At 47.1% G+C, this 25,811-nt stretch overlaps 1 protein-coding gene across 1 annotated transcript; it reads right to left on the minus strand.

Moving 5' to 3' along the window:
- Positions 1–6,464: 6,464 nt before the first annotated feature.
- On the minus strand, positions 6,465–22,997 carry PRDM14 (PR/SET domain 14). The gene is made up of 8 exons (XM_039841841.1): positions 22,922–22,997; positions 21,791–22,526; positions 21,209–21,262; positions 20,963–21,120; positions 19,833–20,103; positions 15,838–16,040; positions 12,908–13,009; positions 6,465–10,426 (listed from the first exon to the last, which is right to left on the minus strand). Exons 1-8 carry the CDS (start codon positions 22,922–22,924, stop codon positions 10,199–10,201), a joined length of 1,755 nt encoding a protein of 584 aa, XP_039697775.1. The 5' UTR covers positions 22,925–22,997; the 3' UTR covers positions 6,465–10,198.
- Between the last annotated feature and the right edge of the window lie 2,814 nt (positions 22,998–25,811).

A 25,811-nucleotide genomic window follows, 5' to 3' on the forward strand; every position in this document is an offset into this window, starting at 1 on the left:
CACCTGGCCGGGTCAGTCCTTAGTACGGGGAAACCTGTGGCAGCCCAAGAATCAATCGGCCCGCTTTATCCAGGAAAGCTCTGAATAATAATTACCGAGGGTAGCGGGAGGAAGCGGAGGGGTCAATCAAGAAAGTAATAGTAACAGCAGCCGCTGCTGAAGCCCCTGCCACTGCCGGTCGCTGCGCCGCCAGCCTGCCTGGGCTCCCCGACGCCTTCCCGTTCCTCGCCTATGTTTGGCCCCATTAGTTCGCACCTAGAAAATGATTCGAATGAAAAACAACCGGGATTTAAGCAAATATTTATCTACACGGATATTTAGCACAGCTATTTGTGATACTGAAAACCACCTAAATGACCAAGAGTACTCCACTGATTCTCAATCACAGTGCTTCTGGGGGAGCGGGAGATGTGAATGCGCATATTTAAAGTCGTTTTATGGAAAAATACTTTTGATCAACAGAAAGTGTTCACTCTACAGTAAGTGGGTATGGGGAAGAGATGTTGACAGAAACAGTTTCTGTTTAAAAGAGACAAACACATCGACATAATGGAGATGGACCGACTGGAAATGGTTATCTTTAAGTGGCTGGATGTTGGGCATCAATTTTCCGTAAAGATAAAAGAAAAAAAAAGTGACTTAAAAAATCTCGATTTTGCTTCTTTCCAAATCCACTCTCTCTCTCTCACCTCCCTCGGGCGGTCACGTTCAGAGAAGCGGCTGGGGACAGCGGGAAGGTCGCTCGCTTCCCCCCTCCACGTCGCACGCGGCCCCGCCACCTGCGCATCCCAGGTGCCCGCCCAGTGTGTGCCGGGGTGGGCCGGGGAGGCTGGGGGACTCCCGCCCTCTGCTGGGGGGTGGGCGGGTGGCCTTTCCAGGACCCCCAGGCCGGTTGGGGCGCGGCCGGGGTCGTGGTGTCTCCACCCCCTCCCGCCCCAGCGCCCTTCTTCAAAGCGTGTTGAATTCGGGAATCGATCAGAAATTACAAGGCCAATTAAATGCCCTCCGATTTAGAGCTCTGCTTAGGCCTAAAAGGCTTCAAACAGCCCCTCAGTCCCTCGGAAGCCTCCGCTGCAGTGACCTTTGGCGTCCCCAAACCCAGAAACCTCCCTAAGGAGATCGTTGGGCGTGGGAGGGGCTGCGCCTCCTCTGGCGGCCCCCGCCAGGCCTCCGAGGCTGGCAGGGAAAAATGGTCCAAGCAACTCAGCAGAGACCAGATCGACTCCCACTCCAGACGGGAAAACCAGGCGCAGGTGGAACCCGGGACGCAGCCAGGAGAGGGTGTCCTAGCCATCTGCTGACCCTGAGGCGTCTGCTTGCCAGTGCCTGTGAGCGGTTATCTCAATCCTCAGAATCTGTCTCCCCAACAAACCAGACACCCGCTTCTGCGAGCTTCTCTTCTTCCACCCTCAATTGCCTCAGTGGAGGCTGCTGGCAGTTTCTTGGGTTTTCCAATTCAAATGCTTATTGGCTTTGCACCCCAGTTCAACAGCAACTGTTAACCAAAATCGTGCCTACCTTCCGTATTTGTTCCTAGAAGCCTTAGCGATAACGTAGTCTAACCTCCTCGTTTGACAGATAAGGAAACTGAGGCCCAGCAGAGTGACAGGCCAGTCCTGGATGGCACGATAGCTTCAATGCATAAGGACAGCCCTGAAAGAATAAAAATAAGGCCTGTTAGGAAGGAATCTATCTAATTTCCCTTTGCCTAGCTACTAATGCCTGGAAATTTGTAGTTTCTACTCATCTTCAATGAAGACATAATACATAAGTTCTGTGTAGAAACAGACCTGCTATATAGAGTTTGGATTCTTTTTGGCTGAGCATTACAGTTGACCCTTAAACCAGGGGTCCCCAACCCTCCGGCCCGCGAACCTGTACCTGTCCGTGGCCTGTTAAGAACCCGGCCACAGAGCCGGCGGTGAGTGGTGAGCAAACAAAGCTTCATCTGTATTTGCAGCCGCTGGCGTCACCCAGCGCTGGCATCACCGCCTCAGCTCTACTTCAGATCATCAGGCACTGGATTCTGGTAGGAACATCGGTCCCTGGTACCAAAAAGGTTGGGTGGAGACAGCTGCCCTAAACAACATGGTTTTGAACAGTACGATCCACTTATACAAGGCTTTAGTGGGCCCATCCGGGCATTCATCAAGCCCCAGATGGAAAACAGTGTTTTCCTATTCTCAGCCAGAGATTCCCAGCCTGGATGGAAGAGTTTCCCAGCTTCTGTTGGTTGAATCCACTAATGAGAAGGGCCAACTGTAGAGTTAAAAGTTATTTGCAGATTTTCGACTGTGCAGGGGATCCAAGCCCCCGACCCCCAGCCTTGTTCAAGGATCAAGCATATATTGTGAGCTTATTTAGGTTTGTAGAGAGAATGTCAAACGTTCTTTGAAAAACCTCAATTTTAATAGCCAGTCAGTGCTCCATTTTATCAATGTGTTTTAAGCCCTGTTGCTGAATATCTGTTATCAGTTTTCACTGTCAAAAACAGTGCTGCTAAGAATGTCCTTGTTCATGAATCTTTGCATTTCTGACTCTATAGGATGGTTCCTAAAACTGGAATCACCAGATGAAAGATGACAGACCTTTTTAAGGCTTTTGGAGCACAGCATTTATTTGCTTTCTCAAAGAGGTATGCCGGCCTATATACTGTTACCTAGCAGAATGAGTGTGCTCATGTGTTTTGATTGCTCGTGAGGTTGAGAATTGTTGGGAGTGTATGAAAGTGACAAGGTCTGGATGCAGCTGGATGGTGGCCATATGGGATCTTCCAGCAGCATCACAGGCTCGTAGTGTATTTCGTTTAATTATCTTGAACCTACTGGGCTTGTCTTTCCTAGCACTTGGCACCACGCACGTTGTTGACTGAATGATTGCATTCACACCTTGCCTCCCACTCCTCACCCCCACTCCCACCGGCCACACTTGGTGGATCTCTGGGCTCACATCTCTGCCTGCTAACACCTGGCGTATTGTGATGACCTTCCCTTCCTCATCTTCACATGTGCCTGCTTTCCCACTTGTTCCTCTGTTTCGTGTCCTTGTCTTCCCCTCTCCAGGTTATCGTATACCCTGGGTGGCTGCTGTCACTCATCCATAGGAATGTTTTCGTTCTACAGCCATGACAATAAAGAGAAGGCCAAATTTCATCTTCCATATACTGTTCATTCATTTATGCAATAAATATTTATTGGGCCACCTATTAAATACAGGACGCTATGCTCATTAGAAACGCAAAGAACATATTGATATTAATTAACATCTAACGTTTATCGAACACACAGTAAGTGCCCTGCACTGCATTAAGGATAAGATTAGGCACCTGATTTTACTTAAAACCCTTATCATAGCCCAATCGGGTAAGTACTATTATTTCTCCATTCTACAGATAAGGAAACTGATGCTTACAGAAGTTAAAGGTCACACAGCTGGGTAGATGGTGGAGCCTTAGGTCCAAATCCAGGCAGTCAGCACTCACGGCTAAACTCCAGAAGGGAGGAGAGTGTTCCAGGAAAGGGGGGTACAATCAGCGAAGGTCCTGGGCGAAAACTAGTTTGGCTCCTTAAACTGTCAGGAAGCTAGCATGGTAGGAGCACAGATTCCAAGCTGAGTGTCTCAGGATGAAATTAGAGGCCTTGTAGGTTAAGGTTAACATTTTTGGACTATGAATGGGAAGCTTTTAAAAGGCCTTGAGCAAAAGAACAATAACAGATTTGTGTTTTGAAAAGATGCCTCTGGCTGGGAAGGAAATGGTCTGGTTCGGGGCCAATGAATGTCATAACTATGTGTCAGTCTCCTCAAGTTGATGGGCCTTAGGCTATAGGGATGAATCGTACAAACTGGATGGGACATGTGACAAGCAGCTTCCTAGGACAGTAGGTGGTGGCATCACTCCTAAGGGACTTTAGGAAAGATCTTTAGTTTCGGACACGTCAAAATCAGTTGCCTCCATGACGCACAGAGAGATTCCCAAGTAGGAAGTCAAATCAAAATGTAGACATGGTCAGGGTAAAGATGGCCGTTGATGCCCGCCAAGCCAGTGCGGCAGACGGCAGGGACAGAGGGCGCAGAGGGAAGGGCGCGCAGGACCCCAGCGTTTACAGACCGAGTGCAGGAGGAAGGGAGCCTGTAAAGGTGCCAGGGGACACAGGAGCAGCAAGGAACATCAGGAAGATGAGGCATGTCGGGGAGGCAGAGCCTCGCCCGCTAGCCCGCTAGGATACACGGCGGAGGTGAAGGCACCCTGGGGGCAGGGTTGGAAGTTGGGACCGGAAATAATTTGACCTCTCTCTGTCTCTCTGTCTCTGTCTGTCTCTCTGTCTCTCTCTGTCTCTCTCTGTCTCTCTGTCTCTCTGTCTCTCTCTCTGTCTCTCTCCTGTTTATCTCTGTCTATCTCTCTCTCTCTCTCTCTCTCTCAGCTGTCATACACTTGTGGGGTTGACCAGCGGTCCTTCTGCCCCCATTTGTTTCTGCAGAACATCATTTTGAAATGACTTTGAGGGCCCTTCTTTGCAGCTCCTCTCAGGTGTTTATATTTATGTCTCAACGAACGACAACAACAAAGGGGGGTAACAATGAACATTCCCATTCATTCCACTGCATACACTTTCTTTACTTCGATTTCCCACTCGTGCGCATATCAGCCATGAACACGTGAATGCAAATGACATTTAAAAATATCTTCAGGACTGCGCTAATAGAAACAGGGTTCAAGTTCTGAACTTTAACCTTCAGAAAACATGAACATGCAAGTCCCGATTCTTTTCCGAGATCCCTCAAAAGAATAGTTTCATCCAGGCACTATCCACACCCCTGGCCCACCAAAAAAAAAAAAAAAAAAAAAAACGGATTCTATCAACAACTGAGTTTCTGCTTGTGCAAGACACATGACTGCTGAGATGATTCAGATTATGTGCTCAGTAAATATTTCATGAAAGAAGGACGGAGGGAGGAAGAGAGGGCAGGAGGGGGGAGATGATTCTTGCCATAAAAGAACTCAATTTGGTGAAGATCTTCTTTAAATAACTAGAGGATATTTGGTTAAATGATGGCGATATGCTTATTTTCTAAGAACTGTGGTTGAAAATAAATCTTTGTGAGCTCTGCGTCAAATAGGCATGCAAATATAAAATGCTTTCCGTGAGTATTAAAGAGAGTGGATTTGCGTTTAAACTGGAAAACAAACCTCCCTACGTGATAGGAACACGCAGTGCTTACTGCGCAGAGCCGACTTAATATATCTGCTTTTTAGGAGTTTATCACCCGATCATTAAGTGAGTTAACTCTACACCCAAGGAATGCTGATGGCAGCATCAGCCATAAATAAATAAGCTAATATGTACAATGGCTAAATGAATAGACTTTTCCTTGGTGTTTTATGGCCTGAAAAGAACGCAGCTTTTCATTAAAGGAATCATTTGAAAATGTGGAAACTGATACAGCTGTAGTTCAGTGCTCTCTGCCCGTTGATAATGGCCTCTCTGTATTTGTATTTGAGAGGAGGGGGCCGGAAGGCTGATGTCCATTTACTTTAGCAACGATTGCTATTGAATGAAACCTTAAATGGGGGCGTTTATGATCCCACTCCGCTAAGAGCTCAGGGCTGCCTTAGACTAGTCTCCCCTCCACCTTGTCAGCTCTTAGAGAATCGATACAGGTGATATGTCAGTCGGTGGTCAGCAGTCCTGTAAGTAGGAAGGCAGAGCTGAAATGGAAACTGACAGGTAGCCACTTAGAGAGGGGGTGTGGGGTAAACACTGAAAGCGAAGCTCTCTGGGGAGTGAAGGAGTGTGTGGCCCTCGCAGTGCCGTTAGTGCTGGGATCGGAGAGGAACAAAGACTAGATATAGCGGGGGAAAGCCATTCTGACTTTAGGAAACCCTTCGACTTGGGATAGGGGAATTCCCACGCCTGTCCTTGAGTGCTCAGCCCTAGGCTCCGAGTCACCCCGAAGACCTCAGGCCCTCCTGCCCTCCTGCGACTGGGCTCGCATGCCCGAAGGCATTTGGTATTCGAGAACTGGGAAACAGAGATAGCCCCTCCCTCTAAGAGAGGACCTGGAACGAACCCCACCACCTTGTGTGACATCCTGCTCATTCTTCGTGGAAGCGGAAGAGTTTCAAAACAAATTTTAGAGAATTTGGCTCCGGCACCTTTAAGTCAGGTAACGGGAGAGTGGAATTCGCCATTCACCGTCCCCGGTTCAGGTACCCACAGTCTCGCGACAGTCAGAGGCTGAGAAAGCCTTTCTAGAGGAAGAAAGGAAAAATCCTGTTGTCGGAAACAAGCTCACAGTGAGTTGTGGACTGTTTGGCCTCTCAGTTGTCTCGCTGCATCTAATTGGTTAAGAATGGGGGAAAATCACATGCATGGCCCTAAAATCTTACCTAATATTTTTATTAGCATCATGGAAGCAAAAGGAAGAACGTAGCATGTTTAAACAGTTTATAAAAAAATCAGGAATGGAATTTCAACCTCTTTGATATATTTTCTTGAGAGCGAACTGCTTTTGACACAAAGTACTAATCCCAGAATGAATTTCGCAGACCTATAGATGGAATTTACATTATGTTAAACACACACAATTTATCCCACTTTTTCATGTGATTACAAAAATCCTGAGATAATATATGATGAAAATGAAGGACAGCGAAGGAATATTTTATCCTGAGGTCATATGCAAAAATAAGACCATGGTCTTCTCCCTAAATATTCTCTATCTTAGCTATAATTACGGCTAAATATCTCACTTCAAAAAAACCATAATTTATTAGTTATTTTAAGGCAACAAAGCAGTTAAAATTCTTTGCAGTAATAAATGGAAGCTGAATATATTACCTCTTAAAATAAGGTAAAAAAAAAAACTTGTTTTCTATGAGATTCCTGTACTCTATGAAGAGATTATCAATGAAGGGTATTTTATTTCAACACAATTTTTCTTTCCAAACAATTTTGCTTATTCTATTTTGCAATGTCAATCAACAAAAAACTTGCTGTGATCTGATATTCTAGTTAAATGTTTCTATTGAAGGAATCCAATGTATAAATTCATTCTCCTGAAATTCGGATAGGGTCCATCAAATAACATTTCGGTGCCATTACTGCCCCTAAGGAAGTCACAAGGCATCCTGAAAGCACTTAAAACAACTGTGAATGAAATACTGTGCAACCTGTCATGCAGTATTTCAGACCCAGCAATAGACAGTCTAGGACTGTATTTGAGATTTTATCTATCATACTGCGAATGGCAGTTCATTGCAGCCCCAATCTGCCCTGCACTGTGGGAACAATGCCTCTATGGCCACGATGCCGAGCCTACTGCAGGCTCCGTAGAGGTCCAAGTGTCTCTTTTGACAGCTTTGTTCACTGGAATTGCCCAGTTCCCTTGAGAACTAGAACAGCTTCATCAATACCATAGATGCCACTTTACTTTGAGCCTAGTTATTTTTGCAGGGCTCAGATGTCCCTTTTTATGCATTTTTTTTTTTTTACTCTAATGAATAAACTGATGATATTTATCATCAGATAGACTTAGGTAGGGAAAAGAAATGTAAGAGAAACTCACTTAGGAGAAGGTCTCTAAATTCCATCAACCAGGCTGCACGAAGTTCCATATTTCCAACAGAAAAATAGGACTGTGTTCTATTGGCATCCATGAGTCCCAAGAAGAGCACTATTCTGCCAGCAATTTATTCTAATCGTTTCTGCTAATGAACAGCTTTGTAATTTTGCCAAGTCACCTAGCTACTCAGTTTCACCTCCTGCTGTGTATGCTGCAGGTACTGGAAGACTATATCGAATGAAGCAATGGTTCGAAAACCTTAATACGAATTGCTGGGCCACGTCCCCAGAGTTCCTGATTTAGTAGATATCCAGTAGGGCTAGAGAATTTGCCTAACAGTCCCCAGGTGGTGTTGATGCTGCTGGTCCAGGAACCACACTTGTGAGAACAACTGAAAGCAATCATATTTGTCAATATAAAATTTGCATAATTGTCTTAATTTTGTCTTGACTGACAGGTTAAGAGAAAGAAAATGGATTAAGTATCATCCAGAACACAAGTCACTACATTTTACTTCATTCTCACAATGCCCTACACTATAGCTACTGTGTGGGTGAAGACGTTAAACCTCGGACATGAAACACTTCCCCAACATTGGACCATGAGGACGTGGTGGACAAAGACAGTTTGTCCAACTCCAAAATCTATATTCTATTTGTTACGTTCCAACAATGTTCAGCTCGCATAATTACATTAACCCAGAGTTTTAATCCCATTCTCCTCTATGTGGTGGTTTGTCTTATACTTTGTCTCAGCCTTTTTTATTATTGTTATAAGCTGATCCGAGTTATCTTTAGAAATAGCCGAGATACATATTTTAAATAAACATAAGAGAGCTTAAGGTAATTACCAAAGAAAAGATGTTACGAACTGATTGCATTTTCCAAACCAAAAATTGATGTATGTCACCTGATCAATATGACCAAGACTTTGTGGAAACAGGTCCAGGGTCTTCCAGTTTTCCAGTGGGCACGCAGGATCCATGTAAGGTATTAGTCCCCATCACGCATTGGGCAGCGATTGTTAGAATAAGGGAAAATAGTTACCTTCCTTTGCTACTATTCTGGTTCAAAGTACACAGTGGTTCATTTGAATTATTCAACTAGTGGAAAAAACTGGCATCACACCAGTTTCTGGGGTCTTGCTTTACCATTTGATTTTAAAATAACATTTAAACCCATAAACTGTGAGAAATACATTTTAAGCTAGCAGTCAAAGAAAGGCTGCCTAATTACAAGATGAGATCCAATCGTTTCAAAAGACCATTGTTCTGACTTAATTAACATGAACTAAAACACCCCTAAAACAACAGGGCACATGCCCATTAGGATAAATTACTCAGACCTAGTCACCGCAGCACAGAATTCCCTAGAGGAAAATCTGTCACTGCCACTGCGTTTGTCTCAAAGGACTCTGCCACAGCTGGGAGCCTCCCTCTGGAGGGGGCAGCTGTTCCATATTGAGTTTGCTCCATTTTGAGAGACCTGGACCATGGCTAAAGGGTGAAGAGAAATCCCAGGTCATCAATAGAACCATAGCTGGTGATGTGACATAGCAGTTTAGTAGCTATGGGCACCTATGAAGCACTTTTATTCTGCGTATCTGATCTCTAGTTCTCTGTGTGAATGTTTCTTCCTCTCTCAGCCTCCATTTCCCCATTTGTAAGGTGGTGAATTCGTGGTACTCTCTCACAGGGCTAACACTCAGTAGGTGTTGGCTATTATTACCCCGAAGATGAGTCCACTGTCTTCCTGAACATTATAAGACATTATTCCCTACATACTTGCATCAGCCTTGTGACAACTAATATGGCACATTTTTTCCTCCAGTGGGTCTTTTTTACACTCTACATATATTATCATGAACAGGCTAATTAGAGACCTCAAAAATTCCACCCGTCTATTATTCAGGAATGAAATCCAGTTTAGACCTAGAGCAATAGAAATACATTTATTTTGTCTATTGCAATTTTTTAGCCTTTCTCGGTTTGGTAATTTTTCTTCCCCAATCGGTAAAGGTCACAGATGGTGGGTGAATAAGTAATTTCTGTGTCCTCCAAGTAATTCTGTGTGGCGCTAAACAAACTATTAACAGACATTTGTCACGTGACGGGGGAGGGGTAGGAACTAAGAGTCTAAAATGAACCCAGATAAAGATGGGCGGTTAATTCATATCTGAACATTTAGGTACAACTAATGATGCTCTGGCTTGAATAAATTTATAAAGAATTTATTCTGTGAAGAAATATTAGCAGGTGATGGCCACAGACATATGATAATGGGGGCCCGAGGCGTAAAGGATTTTTTCTTTTTCATCACGAAATTAAACTCTACTCAGTCCCTGAAATTCAATGTTGTCCCCTCTCTCAGGGTTTTTGAGTTTCCAGACCCTCAAGAACTATTAACAGCTTTCATTATTTCTGGGTAAATTCACCAAAATTTCATTCTTATTGGAAATCATGGAAAACATGTCTGCGAGAGCTGTTAAAACCACAGTTGATAAATGCAGTTAATCAGCTAATTGGTCAGTTCCATTTTTCTGTTTCTTATCATTTGTTCATACAACACTCTCATACACAAGAAAAATAAAGACGGAGTCTGAGTCCTTAGTTTTCACACGGTCCCCAGACTGAGGGCTAGCAGTCGTCATGGACCTTCACGTGGGGGTCCAAGGATTCTTGATCCGGGAAGGTTTTCCCACAGGTGCTGCAAGAGCAGGCCTCGTCCTCCTTGTGTGAGCGCCGCACGTGGCTGTCGTGGGCAGCGTGGGACGCGAAAGATTTACCGCAGTGCTTGCACTTGAAGGGCTTCTCCCCAGAATGCTGCCTGATGTGCGTGCGGAGTATGCTGGAGGCGGTGAACTTCTGCGAAGACAGAAAGCAGAAGAGTGAACTTCCGTCAGCCGGAAGACCAGTTATGCAAAGCGTTTAATGTCGTTGACGCTTATGTCGCCCTTAGTTCTCCAGTAGCTGAACCTTGGGTATGAAGGCTATCGAGACTCTTGGCCGACAGGAGTAGCCCTAGTAACAAAAGGCACGACTGATGTGTCCTTCTGGCTGGTCTTGAGTAGCCCTGACTATTAGGGCAGTGGCCTTTCAGTGGCGAAGATCACCTGGGGTCTAGTTAAAAATGCAGATCGACAACCCTACCCCAGAGAGTGTACCCAGTAAGCACACACTTTGAGGCAACGAGGAATCTGCACTTAACAAGCAATTCTCATACAGGGGCTCCTAGGACCACACTGAGGTTAGCTGCATTACAGGAGTAGCTAATATTGGCCAGTGTCTGCATAAATAGCAGCACCTTACCGGTTTCTTAGTTTTAAAACCTTTTGAGATAATTGTAGATTCATATGCACTCATAGAAATAATAGAGATTCTGTGTACCCTTTACTCAGGTTCCCAAGGGGAAAGGGTACAATATCACAACCAGGATATTGGTGTTGACAGTTAAGATACAGACCTTTCATCAGAAAGGCCCCTCACGTCGCCCGCTCCGCCATCCCTTCCACTCCCGTTTTTTTTAAGCCGTGCCAACCACTAAGCTGTCCTCTCTCGCCATAATTTTATCAATTGGCGGTTGTGTGCATGGAATCATACAGTACATAGTCTTTTGGTATTGGCACTTCTCACTCAGCATGTCTGGTGACTCGCCCAGGTGGCTGCGTATGACAGCTCACCCCGCTCTGACTGCTGAGCCGTACTCCGCGGTGTGGATGCACCGCTCTGTGTCATCACGTACGCACTGAAGGACACTGGGTTGGGGCTATTATGAATAAAGCTGCTACAAACTTGTGTACAGGTTTCTGTGTGAATGTATATGCAATTGCTGGACGGTAGTTATAAGCTTAGTTTTTAGAGACATTGCTGAACTATGAGTGGTTATAACATTTTAGATTCCCAAGTACTTTGCTGTTTTTACATATTTTTTCGTGGCCACTTCTTTTCATCTCCCTTACTTATAACCTTTCCCCTCATTCATTTCAATACCATGCTCTGCCCTTTGTCACTTCCAGGTACTGTATTAGAAATGTAACCATTTCATTTTACGGGGTGGGGTCCACTGGCAGTGATATGAAACACCAGGTTAAACTGGTGACCTCGGATTTGGGGGGCCGGGAGAAAAGCACTCGACAATGGGGTGTCTGGGCATACGCAGGGTTAGGTCACTGCTTAGTAAGGTGCACGCGCTGTCCTTGCGTAGACAGCCAGACATGGCCGGTCTTCACCAGCCTGAGGAACAGGAGTCCGCTCCATAAGCCAGAATGCCAGACAACGAACTTAGGTCCTAAGTGGATTTAGTTCTCCCTTCAGGTCAGCTCGAAGTTCAAGGTGAGAATGAGAATTAGAACTCCAGAAACAGGATGGGTTATGAGGGGTTTTGACCTCGCTCTGGAAATCCCTGCAGGAAAGCATTATCCCTCGGGAGAGGCTGCTTTTTCGCACAAACCCAGAGCCACCTTCCTTTGGTTTGCGCTGGTTCCGCAGAGTCCAGCTGGATCTCAGCCCCATTTTTCTATGCTGATTATTTCCATTCTATTGACAATTTCTTTGGCTGATTAGCTTCCCTAAGACTTGTAGACTCAATGCTTTCTTCCTCTGTGGAAGGTTTAGAAGTCACCCTAGCTAAGATAGCCTGTTTCTTTTATGGCTTCATTATAAAAAAAAATGTAAACGACTATGATAGACACAGTCCATTCTATTCGATAGACCTTTCTGTGCCTATGGAAATGGTCTGTGCCATCCGATCGGGGGGTCACTAACCACATGGGAGTACCGATTACTTCAGATGTGGCTAGAGCATCTGAGGTGCTGAATTTTCTATTTTATTTCACTTTTGTTAATTTAGATAGCCACGTATGGTTAATGGCTAACTCTGCATTAGACAGCAGAGGTGTATCATCAAAGTAGGACCCGAGGTATTCTGGTAAAATGCTTCTGAAGGTCAAACTTGTCTCTACTCCAGCAACCCCTAACCACGTATCTATCTCTTCATTTTTATAACTTTATACTCTATATAATGTGGATGAGATCGCATGTCAGCGTGCTCTAGAAAGTTGGATCGGCAGCATTTTAGTGTCTGTGATGTAACCAAAGAGTGCTGTCTGCAACCATCAGGTCCTTATTAATTTGGGGTTATTACACTGCACGTGCCCTAACTGCCAAGTTGGCAACAGGTAATAGCATCAGGCCATCTTAAGCAAACGTGAGCACATTTGGGGGTAGAAAAAGGGATGGGGCTGGTAGCAAGAACTTGTTATAAGCTAGGCTTTACGCTTCAAGTTCTCATCCACGGACACTTGAACAGAGCTCAAAGCAGGTCCCTCAGAAGGGGGTCCCGTTTACCTTTGTACAGTACACACACTGGTAGGGTCTGTCTCCAGAGTGGACTCTCATGTGCTTGTTTAGGCTGGAAGACTGAGAGAAACATTTCCCACACGTAGAACACTAAGGCGAAAAAGAAAAATATAGTTGAACTCACGTTTCCTCTAACAAGTTCATTTCACCATGACTTTTACCTGGGTGTGAGGGAACTACTAGTATATTTATTCTGTGTATACCTGTAGGGAAGGACCAAGCAGGCCGGGCTGAGAGCGAGCCAACAGTACAAACACATGCCAGAACCACACTGAAGAACGGGTTCTGGTCCAGAGCCTGCTAGATGCTGTGACTTTAGATAATTCATCTAAGGTCTTTGGGTGTCATTTGCTTCAGATGTGAAATGCGGGCATTGAATAGGATCATGGCATTTAAGAGAGGCCTGAATTAGTCCTGCTCCGTCAACAAGCAGTGACCACAGCAAGTCAGTTAAAAGTGGAATCTGTTTCCTGATTTTCTTCAGCAAGATACCTGCTGTTTTCCTTACAGAGGGCTGTGAGTAAATTGCAAGCACTGTGCAATTAATTCAACAAGTACTTATGGAGTACGTACTATGTGCTTAGCACTGTGCTAGAGAAAGTAAACTAAAAATCTAGTTGGGGATGGTGATGAATACGTAGACCAAAATGGCAACTCAGGTAGCAGATGACCTGAGACATATTCTACCCACACAATAAGGGTTATAGTTTGGGGGTCCAGGGAGAGCATATGGTACGGCCACCTGCCCTGTATTAGTTCACATTACAGCTCTGTGCTCTCTGCCCTGGTGACTCCTGTCAAATCTCAGGAATTCTGCGCCAGGTAAAGGAAACTGCTGAGTTTCCCTGTGCTACTTCCCCAGGTGTGCTAATGGTAACAGACAGGAGAGCAGTTGTTTTCAGGTTGTGGGATTTGGGGTAGATTTTAAAAGTCTTCCCTATTTTTTCTGTACTGCTCGAAATTTTAATAAGCATATATTATTGTTATTAAAGCAAAAAAAAAGGTCAAATGTTTGAGATAATATTGCAAAAAGAAGAGATCAATTACAAGAGGGAAGTAATTTTTAAAAAATTGCTCTTGTAAATGAAAAACAAACAAGAATACAAAGTACTCAATGGAAATGCCATGTAACTGAACGGACCCAGCTGACTGGTAAAGACTTAAATACAATTTGGAAAATAAAGTTGGGGAACTTTTCTGATTTTTCTGGGAAGGCTAAGCAAAAAAAAATTAAAAATTAAGCACAGGAAGGTAGATTCAACCTAATATCTGGCCAAAAGGAGTTCCAGGAAAGAACAAAGATCTGGAAGGCAGATAATCAGCTCCCCCACCCCGCAAGAAGAAAGAAAAAGAGAATTCCTTTGAGCTTGGGACTTTTGCCTTCATATAGAAAGGGTACTTTGTACTCCACTGTATACCAAGTAGGAGAAAAAGAAAGAAAAAAAGCCACATCCAATTTGACACATTCTGTTAAAATTTCAGAACTTCAAAGACAGAGAACAAGTTCCATAAAGAAGAAAACAGTTATTTACAAAGAAACAAGAACCGGATTGGCGTCAAACGATAGAAGAAAATAGAATGATGCCTTGAATATTCCGAGGAACAATTATTTCTATCTACAATTCTGTATCTAGTCAAACTATCGGATATATGAGTAAAATATCCTGATAAGACTCAGAAAACTTTCCGCTATGTACCCTTAAACACAATTACCTGAAGATATGCCCCAGTAATACCTCCCCACTCCCTCCCCCCAAAAAAAGAAATCAAGAGGGAAAAGTGGGGAAGAATCAGGGGAACTAATGCAAGAAGGTGATGAAAAATATCCAGATCTGACTGTTCACGGGCCCAGAAACCACTGGTTCGAATCAGAGTAAGCTCCATGAAGAATGTAAATGTCATTATACAATTACACAATTAAGAAATTAGATTTCTGTCTTGCAATTAGAAACCCTAGCAAAAACAAAAGCTTACAAGGAAGTCAAAGATGAAACAAGTTAAAGTCTTGCAAAATTTGAACTATGGACGGCATGTAGGAAACAATGCTTTCTGAAAAAACAAGCCCTCTGTGTTCATTGGTCAGGTGTCTCAGAAGGCTGGATGGAGCTGGCATTCTGAATTTATGCATGAACTCTTGGCTCATTGTTATGGGCGCCAAGGATTTCCCCTGACATTGTAATTTCTCTTGATTCATCTGAAAAGGAGGTACGCTTATGTTTTGAATGTTGGAAGGAGGAGGGTAGTATGGGGTTTCACTGTTGGTTGTACACCCAGCACCTTCTGATATTTTTATCAGTCAAAAAATTTTTCCTCTTTCAGAAACCGATTATTCTTGTTAAAAATCATTTATCTGAAGTTCTATATGTCTGTTACACTTGAGCTTCTTTTTCTTCTAAAGTCAAATTAAATGTTTCCTTTGGGCTTCCTGAGGAAATTAAATCTACTTTAACATGGTAAAAGCACTACTTAAAGTACTGATATAGCCACATGTGTTTACAAATTAGCTTGTGATGTAATCCTAAATCAGAAAAGTAGCCTCATAATATTCAGTATGATCCCAAGTATATTAAAAACATGCATACAGATGGAAAACAATCATATCTATTAACTTTGGGCCAGAACGTATCAGGCAGTTTTTGTTTTGTTTTTCTCCATATTGTATTTACCAAGCAAATCCTGTTTTCTCAATGTTAAAAAAATTAAGTTGGCAATCAAAATTTCAAAGGTTTGCTAAGTAAAAACCACCCCTGGCCGCCCTGTGCATCAGACGCCCCCCGCCCCGCCTCCACCTCCGCTCCCCACTCCCCAAATGACAGCAGGCGCTGCACGCGGGAGGCCTCCGAGCGGTTTGCGGATTTTGCGGACAGACGGCGGAAGCCTGAGCGATGGGCAGGGTCAGTCGGCACCGAAACGCTTACCTTGTGAGGCCGGTGCTTCTCGTGAACGTGGAGGATGTGGATGCGGAGCCGGTCCCGCTTCTCAAAGGACCGCTTGCAGAGAGAGCAGGGAAATTTCCTATCGCCCTTGTCCACGCAGGGGGTGTACTTGAGATGCTTGTCTCTGTAGTATCTGTAGGTAAATACTTTCCCACATCGTTCACATCTGTAACCTTCTGCAGACTCTGTCCAGCACAGGAAGAGAAGCGCCGGTGGCTTTGTCAGCTACTTTCCCTCATTCTTACTCTCTTCCAAGGCAATTTTAAAAAAACTTTTCATTATAGAGAATTTTAAACATATATTAAAGTCAAAATAATAAAATAAGCCCTCCCGCGGCCAACACCAAGCTTTGACAATGACCAACTAACTCATGGCCAATTTAGTTTTCATTTATAGCAATTTCCTCAATAATGAAATGCTAATTTATCATTTGGTTCATAAATACCACAAACCATAATCTCACACACGCCTGACTGGCACTCGTTACAAGGCTAACGATATACAAAAACATACCTACTCTCTTTGTCAGTCTGGGCTACAAGTTCAAAGCAGCTCACCCAGGACACTGATGGATATCTGCAGCTTAGGTCACAGGCTTTCGAAGTGCTGTTGCTTTTGACCCCTTTTACAAAGTCTTTTAGGCACCCTCTAAGCTGATCGTTCACCTCTCTGAATTTTGGGGAAGATTCCAGAGCTAGAATCTTCATTTGTAGAGGAGGGATGACAGTATCTTGCCTTCCATAACACAAAGGGTGATCACAATGATTAATTTAAATCTAACACTTATTGAGTTCTTACCACTACGAGTGATACTATCACTGAGTGATAGATAAGACCGAGAAAGGCAAATCTGTTTTTATCAATGGAGGAGGGAGGGGGAGGAGAGGTTAGAGAGGGTGCTGCAGACTCTAGCAAAGGAGATGCCAGGTCCAGCGGGGTGTGTGTATGTGTTGGGGGGAGGGGAGAGGACAGGGGCCACCTACGACAGCATCCCCGTTCAGGACACCTGGGATTCCAGAGGATAAAATGGCTCTGATGGTGCGCGCATCCCGAAGACCTCACTGTCTGGCCCCAGAAAGGGAGAAAGGAGCAGGGAGTGAGTAGATGCAAGAATCTGGACATGGAAATCTCTTTAGCATCAGGACAGCAGGGAAGCTATATCCATCAGGAGCTTTGTTAGCTGACAACTAGGCCCAGGCACGGTTAACAAGTAGCTAAGGAAATAAACCATTTATTAAGTAAATAACCGGGAAGGTAATCTCCAACCCCAGGACAATCCATTGCCCAGCCACTGTCTGCCACTTTCATTGAGGTGCTAATATTCTCAGAATCCCCCTGCTGGACCGGTTTTTGCTGAGAGCAAGGATCTTCCATGGTCAGAAATACCGGGCCTTCCTGCTTCCTTGGCTGGAAGAAGGGAGTCTAAAAGATAGAGCCAGCGATCTTACAAATCAGAGGAGCACTAAAGCACACCAAAATTCAAACAATTGGGTACAAAGTAAATTTGCACATAAGAATCACCACTTACTTAGGGAGAAATGACACAGCACCTTCACTAATTAGGCTTCGGCTGTTGACATTTTCTGCTCAGGTCTTTGGAAATTTATCTCAACCTAATTTTATCCTATTCTCTCTCCCTTCTTCCTTCCCTCAGCTCAATCGACTGCTCTTTTTAGTCTGGGGGTTTCTCAATCCTGATAATGATGCTTCCTGCCCCACCACAAACATACATTCAGACGGTTCGGGAAGGATTAAGAGTTGTTTTCACATTCCACACCTCCAGCCCCCAAAACACACACTCGGCAGGCTGCATACTCAAATAACCCGCCCACATAGGGTCCAGACCCTTCCCTCCCGCTCAGGACCTGAGAGGGGGACAGGCCCCCACCAACCCTCACAAAAAGCCTTTGAGAAAAAGTTTTTTGTGAGGACAGAAAAATTTTGATTTTTCTTTCCTTTTGACTTTATTCAAAAACATTCATAACAGAAAATAAATTATTTGTCTAAAATTCTTCCCCCAAAATTAAGTTTTTACAAGTTCCCTCCCACAGTGTCCAAAATACACACATTATTTTAACAGTGCCCCAAGCATCGGATATAATCCGGGTTAGAACTGGAGCAAAGTTGACTGCATGCCATGCTAAGGCTGTCCCTCACTTAGCACCATAAGCCCTCACCCCTGTTGCTTATTATATGATCATGGTTTCTGATATCTGCGTATTAGCCCATGCTAGTACATCACCATTTACTTAATTATTCTACTATTGAGCATTGTGATTTTTCACTTGTACACGGTTGGTAATCTTTTTTGGACTATTTACTGAAGATAAATTTCTAGAAGAGATATTCCTGAGACATCAAAAATCATGAATATTTTCATACTTCGATACATTGTGTTAAAGGATTTTTCAAAAGAACAATGATTAAATTTGGGGAGTTGTCAAGCATGTATTTTTTCCTCAAATATATTTTTCATTTTTATTTCAAAAGCAATTGCTACATGTTTGGAAGTGACCAAAAAGATGTGTTTGGCTAAGTATATGCTGATTCCGGGTTCTATGACCCTTTACCCCATCCCTACTCCCAGGCCATCCACAGCTTGGGGGGTAGGAGGAACATAGTTCGCCAGAACAATTCAACAGGCCCTGATTGTTTGGACTCTACAGAAAGAGAAGCTCATTATTCACCTCCTAATCCCTGCTGAACGTGGCCTTGCTCTTGCCTTCCCTCTCCCTGCCTGGCAATCCCTTATTTCATCTCACCCCCAAGCAGCTTCTCCCCGTTGAGACGTACTGTCTTCCTCCTTCCTTCAATCCACACTGGGATCCAGGAGCAGGGGATATGAAGGTGTTTAGGGTTATTTCCTGCCCTGGAGGACTTATTCTAGTAGGGAGACAGACATGCATGCAAGACAATCTCTGCACCCTGTGATGAATGCAATTCACGTTTTTTTACCTGTTGCTTGCTGCACTTATTATAACATAATAAGGTGGTCACCTTCCTGACACACATAGTAATCTGCATTTTTCTTGTTCCACCTAGATCAGGGGATCCCAAGCTTCTGTGTATATAAAAATCACTAAGAGCTTGTTTCAAATGCAGATTCTAGAGGCTCATTCCCAGAGTGGGTTGGTGGTCCTCTAGCTCCTTGCTGCTAAAATGCGGTCGAGGGATCAGTAGCAGAAGCCTTCCCTGGAAGCTAGAGAGAATCTGCACTTTTCCCAAGATGCCCAGATATTCACAACCACATTAAACTCTGAGATGATGTAGTACAGACTTGTATACGGGCAACTTATATAATTTCATTAACCAGTCATCCCAATAAATTTAATAAAAAATACTGAAAAATAATGAGTCTAGCTCAGTGCTTCTCCAGACTCGACTGAGACCCATAGTAATAAATACGTTTTCTATTTGAGACCCAAACACACTGATATCCATTTGAAACTTTAGCAAACAATTCTAGCTGTTACGTAAGTGAAACCTGCATCATTATTATTTATCCTTCTTTATTCTCACTCTTTTTATTTCTTGAATGCTGGTCTCCACCACCGAATTGATTTCCTATCCCATTAAGATACTGCAATCCACCATTGGAAAAACACCGCTCTAGTGCAGTGACTTCATCAGCTGTGTTAGCCTGAGCAGAGATGAACCAGAAACTGGCTCACCGAAGGCAGAGGTTGCCACCATTTATTTCGCTTTCAGGGTGCTCTCTAGGAGGGAGGAAGGGGTACAAGAAAAAGCATCCTTCTGAATCTCAGCAGCTCGGCAGCTTTGGGAAGCTGCGTGCCTTTTCTTGCAGCTGGGTAATGCCCCTGGTTAGAGACACCCTCGGTTCAGTCTCCTGCGTCAGCTTTGGGAGGAAAGAGCTCCACAAGCAGCTGAGAAGCTGCAGGAAGGTGTTCGTGTTTGGAAAAGAGCCGAGTGCTTCCACGAGGAGCGCCTCACTGGGCGAGGCAAAGGGGTGCACTCACCTTCAGAGAGCCCAGACGCCCGCTTCCCCTGCTCTGTCACCTGAAGGCTCACAGGGATGTCCAGAAACTTTTCATAGCAGTCTCCATACCACACAAGGAGCTCTTGGTTCTGGTAGATCTCCTTGCAGCTCTCGTAAAATATTTGCCCTTGACATTGCACTGCAACTAGGTTCTGCTCTTTGGGGAAACGGGCACAGTTGACGTAGGCCATCCAGTTTCCTGCACCTCCTTTTCCATCTATAAAGTGGCTCAAATAACCATCTTCAAAGATCTAAATGAAATAAGACATGAAGTTTGGAATTTACTTTTTTTTTGCGTAACCTGTGAAATAAATTTACTTGCTAAAAATTTAAAATTCAAATTCCACATTTGAGTTCACTGAGTATATTTATTAATATTATTGTCAAACCTAAATAGTTTACTAGCTTAAGGATATTTTTACAGGCGGCGTGGCATTTTTAGACTCTTATTTTTATTAATTTTCTTATTTCCGAATTTATAAGGGAAACAAGAGGTTACATTTCCTACCGCTTAAAGACACCAATTAGTTTCGTATTTTATCCCAACCTGACTTTCGTGCATACTCATGGAGCCACACTTTGATTCTTTCCCTGCTGTTGGCAATTCCGCTTTCTCCAACGTTTTATTATTATAAACCACCCTGTGAATAACATCTTCCACACGGTCTTAAACTATATTCCTGGAAGTAGAAATTCAGGGTCGAGAGAGGGAGTAGCCGATAAATTCTGACACACTGCCCTGCTGCCAGTACGCCCCGGACACAGTCAGGAGTCTCGTTTTTACAAATCCTTAGCCAACTTCATAGATAAATGATATAAAAAATTTTTCATTTGTTTTCATTTTCTTTGGCACTTTCTCAGCATCCCTCTACCATATTTAAATCAATTGGTTCTGTATATAAATATAACAAACGGTATGAGAGTTTTTAAAATGTATGTGCCATGGCTAATCTTCACAGACTAAAATGGCTTCAGGCACCGCAAATCACAAGGGACAACAGATTACTGCCCTGAGCATCTGTCCCCCTCTCCCACAGGGGGTGCAGGCCGAGACTGGTCCCCATCAGAACCCCTCCCCACTTTCAGTCAGCCCACCAGAAACAGACTTACCTCCCACATCAGAGAATTGTCCCCGTAGGCCTTTACTTCACTGGCGTTGACCACTTTACCTTGAAAGGGCCCAAACCTGACTCCTTTGGCAATGAGGCTGCAGCAGAAGACACCAAAATGCGGGACTTCGCCAAACAGCATCTGCCGGAAGCAGAGACCTGGGGAAACCCCAAAAAGGAAGGTCAGTGAGGAAACTGACTGCAGTCACTTAAGGAAAGAAACCCACGCCAGGAGCCCTGCACCCACCTTCTGGTAGCTGAAGGGAGTTTTGATCCAGAGTTGGAGGGAGAGAATTAGATCCTACGAAAAGGCAGGGTTAAAATTTTACTTTTCATTAAAAAATATTATGAAATCCTTTTATGTCCCCCCTACACCCTAGAGATAACAGTTATCTTGAGTTTGATGTTTTTTATTTTTCCTGCTTCTTTTACATATACAATTTCTCCTTTGAGACTCAGAACAATCCTTGCAAGGTTATGTAATGAACCCCATTTTGCAAATTTAAAAACTTGAGAATCTGAGATCATGCTGATTTAGACTTAGGTCAAGATAGGTGGCCGAGCTAGGGCCCCTGGAATTACACGAGGCTCTCTGGAGGAGCTCTCTCCGGCGTCCTGGTCGAATCTGAGGCTCAGCTGACAAGTCCACTGCATGAACCATTTCTCGCCTCACCCACAGATCTCACTAAAACCCACCTTAGGAGTCGGGCACTTAAGCAAGTAGGGCCGCCCACATGAGCCTGGCCTCCACAGGCCCCATCCGGGATGGAAGTCCATACACCATAACCCCCGCCCCCGGACTCAGACGCACCCAGAAGTGCGCCTTTACCAGAGTGGTCTGTGGGGACCAGGAGGCCTGAAGCCGCATGGTGCAGGGACGTCGAGCGCTCTTGGCTGGGAAGGACCCCGTACAGAACTAGATGCAGGTCCTCCTGGGTGAAGTGGTAACGATGAGACGTCCTCTCCTCGTTCGGGAGTTTGGGGCCATCCTCAGACTGCTGGCTGGGGAGGCACGGTAATAACTGGGAGGTCTTCGGCCCCTCAGGTAAGAGGGACGTATCCACAGGGGGCGGCGGATTGAAAATTTCAGGTTCATAATAGTGGCCACTGTCACTTCGACTACCAGCGTAGGCCAAGTCTTTACCGGTGGCGCCAGGATCCTCACGGCTGTCCTCGCGGCCGCCGTTCGGGAATGGTTGCAGCTCCTTGGGGAAGTAGGGAAATGGGTACCACGGTGGCAGCTTGCCATGCCAGGGCAGATCGTAGAGTGGCTCCCTCTGCAGGGCCAGGCCAGGGCTCAGGAAGGGAGGCGCGGTCCCGAAGGCGAAAGGGGGCATGGCCGGCGACGCAGGCACCGAGGCCTCCAGCTGCAGGAAAGACTGGAAATCCTCCTCGGCGGCCATCAGGTTGCTCCCGTAGGGCCCATAGGATGGGAAAGGCGTGTAGTAGGGGGTCAAGTGTTGGGGGCTGCTCTGGAGCCTCTCGGGGGGGAAGCACATCCTGTCCTGGGGGCCGGCTTCACCTGGCGGCCGCAGAGCCATCCCGGGCCACAGCGCGCGTCGGGTCTGCGGAAGAGCAAGCGCGGCTGAGTGAGGGGCGCGGGACGAGCCTCCGCCACCCAAGCCAGCCCGGGTCGAAGGGACCGGAGACACTTCCCACTCGATTCCGCAAGTCCTACAAACAAAACGAAGCAACCAAACAACGAAACAAAACCAAACCAGCAATGAAACAGACACTCCCCAAATCCACCAAAACGGATGTATGTCTTCGCAATTCGATCCCGCAAGCCCTACTCCATCAACCAAACCACCAATAAGAACAAAGCCATACACGCAGCCCCAAAAATCCAGAACGAAAATCTGCCGAGACCCGGCCCGACTCCAGGTTCCTGGTGGGCGTCGCCTTTGCCTGCCCTCTCCTAACACACCGTGACCGAGCGCGGCTGGTTTCCGACTCGCACCATCTCCACCCCGCCCCAAACCCGGCTCCTGCAAAATCCGTTTCCAGCTCCCTCTCCGGCCGTCCTCTCGGTGCAAGGAAACTTTCCAGGGTCGGGGGAGGCGCCCGGCACTGCGCGCCCGGGGCCGGGCCGCAAGCCGAGCGGACGCCGCACTGGGCTTCGGGGGGCAGGTGGCAGCCGCGGGCGCCTCCGGGCCCCCGGCAGAGAGGGAAGAGCCGAGGGCCCCGGGTCGCAACGCGCCGAGAGACGGAGCCCGCGGTAGACCCCGGAGGTCGGGCGGTCCGGCTGCCGGGAGAAGGGCGCCACCTTCGGCTCCTCAGAGCTCCGCAGCCGGCGCCACGTCCCCCACGTGGGCAGAGTCCCATCACATTCCCCAAGTCCCGCGGGTAACCCCACGCACCCCACCTGGGGTCGCCCCGCGAGAGCGGGCGGGGGCCAGCGCCAGGCCGGGTGGGAGGGAGGAGCCTCGCGGGGAGACGACCCTCCGGCCCCCGCGCCGCCGCGACCCCGAAAGGCTGGAGTTTTAATGGACACCAGTTCGCCGAGGCTGAGGGATGCAGCGCCTTCAGGGCCGGCGGGCCTTGAGGGAAAGATCAATGAGCCCAATAGGAAACAGAGCAGGGTCGTGACTCAGAAATTAAAGAACACGGGGTCAGGAAAAGAGGTCAGCCACGACGAAGGCGTCCGCCTGGCTCCTGAGCCCCCTGGGGCGCTGCGCTCCTGGCCGCCTCATCACCCCAAACCTGCGACTCGGGGGTGGGAGCCCCTTAAGGAGCAGACGTCCAGGAGGGCAATACGACCTCCCCAAACGAGCTGCGCCAGCCGCTGCTGCCTGCACTTGCCACCCCTCCCGGCGGACGACAGCCCAGGCCACCGCAGCGCCCCCGGACCGGCACCCACCTTCGAGAGCGCCACCGCAGAGCGGGCGCCTCCGGGCCCCGGCGGCACGCGCGGGCTCGGGACCGGGGGGCTCCGGGCGGGTCGGGCGGGCCCGGCCGGGTTTAAGAGGGTGGCGGGCGGGGCCCGGCAGCTTGGAGGACGAGGGTGGGGAAGGGACGCGGCCCACGCACGTCCCCAGGCCCGTCTCCTCCCCGCCCCCAGCAGCCATTGGCTGACACTCGACTCGCCAGCCACCAGGGGGTCGCGCTCCTGAGTCCTCAGGTCATCTCCAGACCTCCGCGGGGACCCCGCCGCGAGCGCCGCGTCGGGCGGTGCCGCCTTAGTGCCGGATTCCGGAGCCGAAAGTCCCGGCAGGCGTTGCCCAGGGGTTTCCGATAAGTCCCCCTGCAGCTGGCACGCCGACCCGGAGCCCGCGCCCCGGGGCCGCCCCGCTGCCTTTCGGCTTCGAGTTCCCACGAGCCGAGCCTGGCCGAAGACGGCGGCAAACCCCAAGGGCCAGGACGACGTTTGTCCCTGGTACCTCGAGGGAGACCCGGCGACGCCGTAACGCTCCCAAGGTTTCGGGTGGTCGTTTAGCACGCTCGGGGCTTTCACCTCCAAGTCCCTGTCAAAGTCGGAGGAGCGGCCCCCTCGCGACCTCGGACGCGCGGGGCTCTGAAAAGCCAGGTCCAGACCCAGGCCCGGCGCTCCAAGGCCACATTCGTGTTCTCCGGGCCGGCCATCGAGGGAACGAAAGGGTCACTTAGGCGCATTCACATTCACAGTTGCAGGGTGGGGTAGCCCTTGCGATGCCGGGTGACCTTGGCCGGAGTCCTCGCCACCCCCGCCGCTGCCTCATCTGCAAAATGGGGCGAGCGCTGCCCGCCTCCGGGCGCGGAGGGCCAGAGTGATGGGCGCACACTCCGACCCCGCGCGGCCGGGCTTGGTCACCAGACGTGGAGGGAAGGAAAGAAGGAAACGTCCCTCCCTCCGAGAGACGCCGCCAAAGGTCTCAAAGGAGGCGTGTGTGTGGGGGGGTGACCTTGCAGCCGTCGCCTCCCGCGCGGCCGAGCGGGAGGAGGGAAGGAGGAGCGGGACCCCCGCCCTCCCCGCCGCCCGCCGCTCCCCGTGCGGGGCCAGGTCTCTGCCCGCGACGCCGCCGTGACGCCCGCGCTGTCCGCGTCCAGCCAATGTCCCGGTCGCAGAGAGCGCCGTGATGAGGGGCGGCGAGTTGATTCCTCAACTATCTCCCCAACAGGCGCCCAGGCTTTCCTTCTCGCCCTGTTCGGCGCCTCACCCCGCGCTTAAGAGCTTGACTTGTATATAGGATGAAGAAGAGGAATCTTGTCCCCAGGGCCAACGCCTCTGGGAAGGATCATGTACTTGGAAAAGCAGAATAAGTTCCGCCGCGGCTTCCTTCCGGAACGGGCCCACCCCAGGACTCCTACACCCCCTTCCATCTACCTGGTCATAGCCCCCCAGACCTCACCCGCAGCATTTGAAGACTGATGTGCCCACCCTTGGGTCGTCCGTGGACGTCAAGGCCATTGTCTAGTGCAGTCACTCACTGATTGTAGCTTTAGTTTAACTGAAGCAACATGAACCTTATCGTCAAGTCTTGTTCTGCAGAGAATTCAGAGTTTTAAGTATTTTTTAAAAATTAATTACAAACTTGCATGCTTAAATAGCTTGGAGAAATCGATAAAATAAAAATGAAAGTCCCTACCCTCCAGCGGTAACACCGATTAATAGTTTGGTTTATTCCCTACCCCCATTTCTTTAAAAAAAAAAATACCATACTTTTAAATTATGTTTATATATAGGTAGGATTTTTAAAAACAAAATGGGATTATATTTTACACTTTCATGCAATTTTTCTCACTTTCTACTAGTCATCGTTTTTATCAGTACATTAGAATTAACTTTATTCCTTATAATGGCTGCATGTACAGAAATTCATTTTATGGGTGTACCCTTCGTTTTTTAGCCTCTTGAAAGGTGTTTAAGTTGC

Source organism: Pteropus medius, unplaced genomic scaffold, assembly GCF_902729225.1.
Source record: "Pteropus medius unplaced genomic scaffold, Ma_sr-lr_union100, whole genome shotgun sequence".
Lineage (NCBI taxonomy): Eukaryota > Metazoa > Chordata > Mammalia > Chiroptera > Pteropodidae > Pteropus > Pteropus medius.

Bases quoted from the DNA above. Each gene is read 5' to 3' on its own strand.
- PRDM14 (XM_039841841.1), bottom strand. The intron at 21,121-21,208 runs GTGGGTGCAGGG...GGGTTTCCCCAG, and splicing joins CTCCCTTCAGCTACCAGAAG to GTCTCTGCTTCCGGCAGATG. The intron at 16,041-19,832 runs GTGAGTGCACCC...TGTGCTGGACAG, and splicing joins GGCGTCTGGGCTCTCTGAAG to AGTCTGCAGAAGGTTACAGA.